The sequence below is a fragment of the Papilio machaon genome, chromosome 17 (assembly GCF_912999745.1).
Source record: "Papilio machaon chromosome 17, ilPapMach1.1, whole genome shotgun sequence".
Classification (NCBI taxonomy): domain Eukaryota; kingdom Metazoa; phylum Arthropoda; class Insecta; order Lepidoptera; family Papilionidae; genus Papilio; species Papilio machaon.
In genome coordinates, this window is record NC_060002.1 from 2,659,413 (window position 1) to 2,667,255 (window position 7,843).

The 7,843-nt window shown below is 33.6% G+C and overlaps 2 protein-coding genes across 4 annotated transcripts; one reads left to right on the top strand and one right to left on the bottom strand.

The window, feature by feature from the left end:
- The first annotated feature begins 440 nt into the window (after positions 1-440).
- Positions 441-4,661, top strand: LOC106721649 (carboxypeptidase B). Its single transcript, XM_014516655.2, has 6 exons — positions 441-576; positions 2,365-2,574; positions 2,650-2,749; positions 2,847-3,158; positions 3,714-3,984; positions 4,311-4,661. The coding sequence occupies exons 1-6, from the start codon at positions 503-505 to the stop codon at positions 4,613-4,615; spliced, it is 1,272 nt and encodes a 423-aa protein (XP_014372141.2). The 5' UTR covers positions 441-502; the 3' UTR covers positions 4,616-4,661.
- A 1,951-nt stretch (positions 4,662-6,612) lies between these two features.
- On the bottom strand, positions 6,613-7,522 carry LOC106721484. Of its 3 annotated transcripts, XM_045682024.1 has the most exons (4): positions 7,408-7,433; positions 7,270-7,345; positions 7,120-7,203; positions 6,613-6,921 (listed from the first exon to the last, which is right to left on the bottom strand). In XM_045682024.1, exons 2-4 carry the CDS (start codon positions 7,289-7,291, stop codon positions 6,629-6,631), a joined length of 399 nt encoding a protein of 132 aa, XP_045537980.1. In that variant the 5' UTR covers positions 7,292-7,345; positions 7,408-7,433; the 3' UTR covers positions 6,613-6,628. The 3 variants fall into 3 exon arrangements, 2 of the variants coding, with proteins under 2 accessions (XP_045537980.1, XP_014371909.2); XM_014516423.2 differs by having other exon boundaries at positions 7,270-7,522; XR_006756329.1 differs by lacking the exons at positions 7,120-7,203; positions 7,408-7,433 and having other exon boundaries at positions 6,842-6,921; positions 7,270-7,342.
- Positions 7,523-7,843: the final 321 nt, after the last annotated feature.

Below are 7,843 nucleotides of genomic sequence, written 5' to 3' on the forward strand. Positions count from 1 at the left end.
TACCACACCAAAGCAAAATCTCAAAAACTTCAAAGAACTTTGACTTTTAGTATAGTACTTATTTTTCTTTACATATTTCTTATCTGTACTTGATTATCCTAACACTACAATTATTATTACCTAGCAATCTATCTTATCTATATATATAAAAGAAAGTCGTGTTAGTTACACTATTTATAACTCAAGAACGGCTGAATTGATTTGACTGAAAATTGGGGGGCAAGAACCAGGAAACGGACATAGCATAATTTTTACCCCGTTTTCTATTTTTTATTCCGCGCGGACGGAGTCGCGGGTAAAAGCTAGTAGTATAATAAAATATATTGATAAACCTACTATAATAATAACGAAGCGATACATCAAAGGTAGTATTTTATCCACTTTATCATATCCAATTGCAGATTAAGGTTCAATAAAGATATAAGAAGTAGTATATAAGAAGTACTTATCAGAAGGAATTAAAAGTAAATACGGTAGCAGATTAGGGTCAGTGCTAAGTGGGATGGCGCGATCGGTGCTGTGTGTAATACTTTTGGCCGTGGCTTTTGCCCAGGCTAAACATGAAAAATATGAAGGGTAAGATATTAGCCATTTCATCTCTTCCTCATTGTGATTAATACTGTTGTGTGTACGCTATATATTCTCTATGTAGTTTAAGATTCTAACTTTACGGCAGCTTGTTAGCTACGAATAAACGCCGTGAAATTAAAGTAGGATTCAAACCTACGTAAAATGCGTTGATCCATTGATAAGTTAACGTAACAGACTTTAGTCTATTTCCAAATAAAATCTAATCTACACTATAAGCTATTTACATATTACTAGACTTTTTTAATTTCTCGTACGAACGAAGTTGCGGGTAACTGCTAGTATACTATAAATATTATGATTATCATTAGTGCAGGGTCGTACATTTTTAATTCTAATCATCATCTGAAAGTTATATAGTCACGAAACTAAGTAATGAGACTTGTCTTCGCCTTGGCCCTACTAAGGGCTTTTAATAATACTGACATCGTTTACCCTACACGTAACGAGGTCTTCCGGCGTAAATTTCCTTCTGTAAATAAGTTTCGACCTTATTTCCTCATCTGATACCTTCCATGCATGTAAACAGATACATAGAACCTACTTTACAAGACATGAATCGCTTTACAATGAACGTATTTAATATGGCTGTCAAGTACACATAGTTACTTACCTACCATAAGTAAAAAAATATGTCGGGATTTTCCACTTTGATTACTTTTAAGGAAATTAAATTTGCTTTCGTCATTTGTAATAAGTAATATTTATTTAAATCTACCAATACTATAATTTAAGGCTAATTAATACTAAGATTTTCAGACTCAATTTTTTTTATCTAAGAGACTTATCTTACTAATATTATAAATGTGAATATTTAGATGGAAGGATGGATGTTTGTTAGAAGGTATCTTTATACGGCTTTATGGATCTTGCTGTAATTTGGCATACATGTAGAACATAGCCTGGAGGAACACATAGGCTACTAATTAAGTTTTTTTTAATTCCGCGCGGACGGAATCGCGGGCGACAGCTAGTCTTAATATAACTAACTAACTTTTTGCTTTGGTTGTAAACACATTTAATAACACAATCAATTCAAATTCTAAATTTTTCTTCGGCTAACAAACGATTCGTTGGTCGAAAATCTTTAAAGATTTAAGACTTCTTGATATTAATAATCTAAATTGCATTATGCGAATTACCGTTTTATCTATGAAATTGGTTAGTTAAGAATATTAATTGGGCAAAGTTAACGCTAAAACTTGGTACAATGCCAAGAACATCCAGTCCTAGTGTTCCCGCTGCACATGTAGTTAACACAGCGCTTGACCAAGTTTAATATTAGTTATGAAGGCAAATTGAATATAAATTATACAACGCTACTCCATAACTCCAACAACTCCTTGCACGGACCATTTCTGCGGGCGTTTGTTAACTGGAAGACTTAACAACTATAGGTACTGAAGCACTGAGTTGAAGTTTTACTGGATAATTTCCTCTATATACAAGATCCTTGTTTGTTGGTTGACAAAACCTTATTTAGATTTATTTCATCTATTTCGAATAACCGAAACTAATGCTTGGGCTTAGATTTGAGCCATGATTCAGAATGTTACGCACTACACGTATGTAACTGCCTAAAGCTACCAACATTGGAGATCTCTTAGAGGTTAGGTACTGTTAAGTAAGTTCAGATTAACTGATGATTATATAAACTTCTCAAGCCGAAATCGATAAATAAAAAAAGAATTTCTAAAGTTGAAGACTTCAGGTTACCAAATAGCTTATGCAATGTTGTCGTCTTAAACTTGCTAGTATTTCCAATGTTTTTCTTAGTCATCAGTTGTACCGTGTTGCGGGACCGAGGCATGAAATCGGTGCACTAGAAGCTCACCTGGACATCATATCCGCGACACCCGCCGTTCGCTCCGCCTCCGGCAACCTGGAAGCTTTAGTCAGACTGGCGCCGGAGGAAAAACAGAAATGGCTGCAATATTTCGATACCAAACAAATGACTTACACTAAAGTTATTGATAATCTGGCCGAGTAAGTAACGATGACTTTTCACTTAAATAGTTTTTCCTTGCGATAAAAGTGATCATAGTACTACACTAATTTCAGTATTCTTCGCGACGAAGAAGCGATAATCAAACAAAGGAAATATGCTGCAAAACGAAGTGGCAAATCGATCAGTTGGGACTCATATTACAACTCGGAAGAGGTATATTATGTTTCCTATAGTTACCGTAGAAAATAATACAAAATAATAAAATTGTATATACTCTGACGCATAAATATACTGTATTTATTTCCTTTAGATTAACGACTACATCGACCAATTAGGCGAGGAGTTTCCTGACAAAGTGACGGTTGTAAACGCGGCTCTTAGTTACGAAGGTCGTCAGATTAAATACGTGAGGATCTCGACGTCTCGATTCGAGGATCTGAGGAAGCCTGTGATCATCATTGACGCTGGTGTGCACGCCCGCGAGTGGGTGACAGCGCCTGTAGCTTTGTACATCATTCATCAACTAGTCGTTGATGTGGTTGACAACAACTTGACAGAGAGGCTCGACTGGGTGATCATACCAATGGCAAACCCTGACGGATATGAATACTCTATTACCACGGTAATTGATACTTATTTATGTAAATAAATAAATTAGTGTATGTTTGTTTTCTAGATCAATGGGTAAAATAATAGATTATAGGATATGGAAAATCTTTAATTTTTTTTTAAATGAAAACGATTGGTCTTTGGTTTTATCATCTCATACAAGCATATGTATATGTAAATAGTATTTGCTCATGAAGTAGGTATTACTTACTTTGGAAATTCTATTTATTACGAGAACGGGAGCCCAATTACACTTTTAATTTTTATCTATATCTATTTCAAAAGGAATGGGCGGGATGATAAGATGTTTTACACATGTGTTATGGTAATGAAAATCCATCGTGACAATATAATTTAAAGATAGAAATTTAGTGAATAAACTTGCAATCGTGATTTTTGGAGATTCGAAACATGATGGTCAATTAATATTTTATTTGAGATACATATTACACGAGCATATTTCAGAATTCAAATTAAACCTATTTATAGGTACCTAAATACTTATAATTTATTTTACAAATATTCCAATTCATTTTTATTCAAAGTTGTTTTTACACATTTTTTTTAGGATCGTATGTGGCGTAAAACTCGTTCTAAAGCGCACGAAGGCAGCGATGAATGTCCCGGTGTGGACGGTAACCGCAACTTCGACCATTACTTCGGCACCAGCGCTGCCAGCGCCGACCCTTGCGCCATCATCTACGAGGGACCAGCACCGTTCTCCGAACCCGAAATCCGCGTCATCAGAGATGTGGTCTTACAGAATCTAGACCGCGCAGTTATGTACATTTCCCTACACAGCTTTGGAAACATGTTCTTGTACGCTTGGGGTAACAATGGTAAGTATATATTGATATGATTTAATTTTTACTTTTACTTTTTAAAGCAGAATAATTCATAGCCACAAATAAAAGAAGTACACGCGAAGTTGTGTTAAAAAGTGTTTGATTGTTGATTTTGTCATTGGAATTGACAAAGCTAAGATCAACTAAAGAAAAAACAAGTGATTTCTTTAATTAATTCATAATATATTTATTAACATAAACTGCTAGTCGTGAAAACCCTCATAGAACACGATTATCTTGCTTATACTCGTACTCACATCGACCGAAATCACTATAGTCCTTGTTTTTTTTTACATTTTTCATATGGTATACTTACACAGGAACCCTGCCATCAAATGGTTTGAGTCTCCACGTGGCTGGTGTCCGTATGGCAACTGCTATCGACGAGATGGCACTCGACAAAGCTGACCGGTACGTGGTCGGTAATGCTGCTAACGTCTTATACTACACCACTGGAACATCAAGAGACTGGACTCGTGCTGTCGGAATCCCACTTACTTACACTTTAGAGCTCCCCGGCTATGAATACGGCTTCCTTGTCCCACCGACATACGTCGAACAAATTGTTACCGAAACATGGGACGGAATCAGCGCAGGCGCACACTATGTACTATCTCTACAGTGATTTTGTTGATTTGTAGAATTTATTTAAAATAAATTTTTCAATCATCTTTGAATTTATTTATTAACCTTTTATATATCGAATTACTTTAAAAGAGTGATATTCATTTTGCAAGTGCGTATTTCATTTTTCATTTCTAAATCTTACTACTATTATAAATGCAAAAGTTTGGATGTATGGATGTTTGAAGGTGTTTAAAGAACGGCTCAACGGATCTAGATGAAATTTGGCACAGATATAAAACATAGTCTAGAAGAACACATAGGCTACTTACTACGTTTTTTTTAAATTCCGCGCAGACGGAGTCGTGGGCGACAGCTAGTATTATGTATGTAGCTGTATGTTTTCTGACAGCTTCAAGTCAGCTTGAGAAGAAGTAGGTAAGCATGTATCCATATACAGTACAAAAACAATTAGTCTAAATAAAGGTATTATTTGAGATAATTATTGTAAACAAGAACAAGTAATGTAAATTGTGAAATTAACCAATATTAGAAATTAATAATCTAACAATTCAATTAGATGGTGTTGAATGAACGCGTAAAATAATAACGGAAATTAATCCCTAATTGCACAAAAGCCCGCAGGCTGAGTAAAAGTTTTACACGTTGAAAACGCTTAAGGGCTTTCGGAACTAAACTGTTACACGTTAATAGGGACAATGGAGTATAATTTGTGGTTAAAACAAATTTTTACGATCCAACCTTTGCGTTTTATTGAAAACACGTAGAAACCGACGTGGTTGAAATCGAGAGGATTTCCAGTTCTAAAAACATGTACAAATATATCGCCGTCCCTTTCGTTCTCTTAGAAAAAAACCAGTGATAACTATATGTTTTAATACTTTTGTTTATGATGTGGAAACTCTCGGTAATGAAACTAAATTTCAAACATTACAATGTCAAGAACTTAAAAATGCCCAAAAATTATTATTCTACAATAGGTCTGCAATCTTTTACTTAAAAAGTTTCTTAACTGTGCCCATTTTGAGTTGTAGAAGTACCCCCAAGAAGTATAATGTTCATCTATTTTTTTTATATATAACCTAACATTCTGTATTCTAAGCTTGTGGTATGTCCCAAAGTAATGAAAAACAAAATAGCCGTTACGAGCGAGTAAAATTAATTTTAAACTTTTAAGTGTGGTATTAACGTTTGAACTTTGCTTTTCTAAACTTTACGATGGCCGTTGTTTAGAGGTCGTGCAATAATAAAGTTTGTGAGTTTAATCTTTATGTAATCTCTTTAAAGATTAAAAAAAAAACAATTTTAGATTATAGATATAATATATAATTATTCACGTTACAAAAATATATTTCAATTAAAGAAATGACGAAGGAATGAGTAGAGTGTATAGGCATTTACTAAGCTAGCTTTTACTGACTTTCGTCTCCATCATCACTTAATATCAGGTGAGATCCTGATCAAGCGCTATCTTATTCAATATTAAAAAAATAAATAGGTTGTAAATGAAATAAACTTATTTACTTATTAATTATTGTATCCAAAATATATAGTTATAAAATAAACTAAACAATAAATAAATTAAACAAGTGAATTCCCGTCAATTCGGTCGCACTGAATGTGTTCATTCGGTGTCATTATCAACTTTCGTGATTTCCTTGAGGGATACTTAACTTCGAAGTCCTGAACTAAACTCGAGGTTTTGAGAAAATTGGTTGAAAACTTACTAGACTAAATATACTCTTCACTAATTTAATACATTACAAGGTATAGCAAAGTAATAATCAACGGAACGTGTATATTTGAGGAAGCCTGAAAATATCACCAGTGATAACGCTGCATTTATTTTTCGCATCGCCTCCGGTTCGCTTTCGCGACTACAGGCCTAATTGGAATGGTAACTGCTGGTGTTATCCCAGATTTTGGTTTTATATTTTGACTTAGGTATTTATTTAAAAAACTACCCCGTTCCGTTTGGCTAAATCTTGTATGCCTTAAATGCCTATTATAATAATAGGATCTGTTTACTTTGGGTCCAAACATCTAAGAACTTTTATTTCTTTTTAATCTGTGGATCTGATTTTTCCTCTGAATCTGATTCATCATCAGTTGTCACAGGTTTCATATAAAATGGTAACAAATTGAATTCTTTAATTTTTGTACTATTTTCAATTGTTTTCTTGCTACAAGTAAATATAGTTAATGTTGTAAAAGTCGTTGCCAGATTTGTCGGTAAAAATAATGTTGCAGAAAATTCTGGAGAACCGACGCCGTTCTTCGAAAAAGCTTGTATACATGTATCATTGGATATAACCCGTAGTTCGACTCGCGACACTGTGATATCAGCTGGAAAAAAACTATTTTGCTTTTTGGTTGACTTAAACAAGATATTTACGCTGGACTGTGTCTACGTTTATTAAAAAAATATAATTTTCATCGTACTTTTGAGATAATCATTACAATTAATGAAAAGTATAAGTTAAAGAAGAGTCTTTTAGAATATAATCTGTGTATTAAATTGTCAAAAAAAAATCTAATACTTACAATCATCGCTCTTGTAGTATATATCGAAAACCCTATTCAAACGAAGTGGCGACCACACTTTTCTTTCAAAATACAATATATTTTCTAAAAAAAAAAAAAATAGTTAACTCAACAATCTACGTAAATAATAAATAAAGAAGTATTTGTTACCTTTACAATCGCCTAGACTCATTAACAACTTATAGTATGGAAATCCAACTGCTTCTATGGTTCTTAAAAAAATAATCTGATTTGAATAATGAAATAAAACTGTAAACACCAAGCAAAATGTAAAACATTGATGCGAACATGCGAACACAACACGAGTCATTTTAAAATTGAATCGCGAGCTAGTTATTCAGGTTTATTGCAGTCCATGAATTAAGTACGTAACTCTACGAAGAACTTTCCTGATACGACCCATTGTTATACTAGAAAACCATGTTTGGTTTCACGTTCGTTCGTACGGACTAATACTAATTTCATCAACATATTTCGTATTATAAGTTGTATATGGAGTTCCATATTTATGTGTAATGTGTAAAGTAACCAATTTAATTGATAAGTGGTGCAAAACTGAAAGTATGCAGTATTCGTATTAAAATTCAAAATAACTTGTAATGTTGTTATTCTTCTGGTCATCTATCGATGGTGGCGACGTCACCTCAAACGTAACTTACTCCGTTTACTTTAAGTTGAAAAATCAAATTTTCTCTTCAAAGTGCTGAGAAAGAAGTTCCTTATA

What these genes read in the sequence shown, in the direction of transcription:
- LOC106721649 (XM_014516655.2), top strand. Translation starts at nt 503, where the DNA reads ATGGCGCGATCGGTGCTGTGTGTAATACTTTTGGCCGTGGCTTTTGCC. An exon ending in AAACATGAAAAATATGAAGG is followed by an intron (nt 577 to 2,364) that starts GTAAGATATTAG and finishes TGTTTTTCTTAG; the next exon opens with TCATCAGTTGTACCGTGTTG. An exon ending in ATGAATACTCTATTACCACG is followed by an intron (nt 3,159 to 3,713) that starts GTAATTGATACT and finishes CATTTTTTTTAG; the next exon opens with GATCGTATGTGGCGTAAAAC.
- LOC106721484 (XM_014516423.2), bottom strand. Translation starts at nt 7,429, where the DNA reads ATGACTCGTGTTGTGTTCGCATGTTCGCATCAATGTTTTACATTTTGC. An exon ending in GAGTCTAGGCGATTGTAAAG is followed by an intron (nt 7,204 to 7,269) that starts GTAACAAATACT and finishes TTTTTTTTTTAG; the next exon opens with AAAATATATTGTATTTTGAA. An exon ending in ATACTACAAGAGCGATGATT is followed by an intron (nt 6,922 to 7,119) that starts GTAAGTATTAGA and finishes GTTTTTTTCCAG; the next exon opens with CTGATATCACAGTGTCGCGA.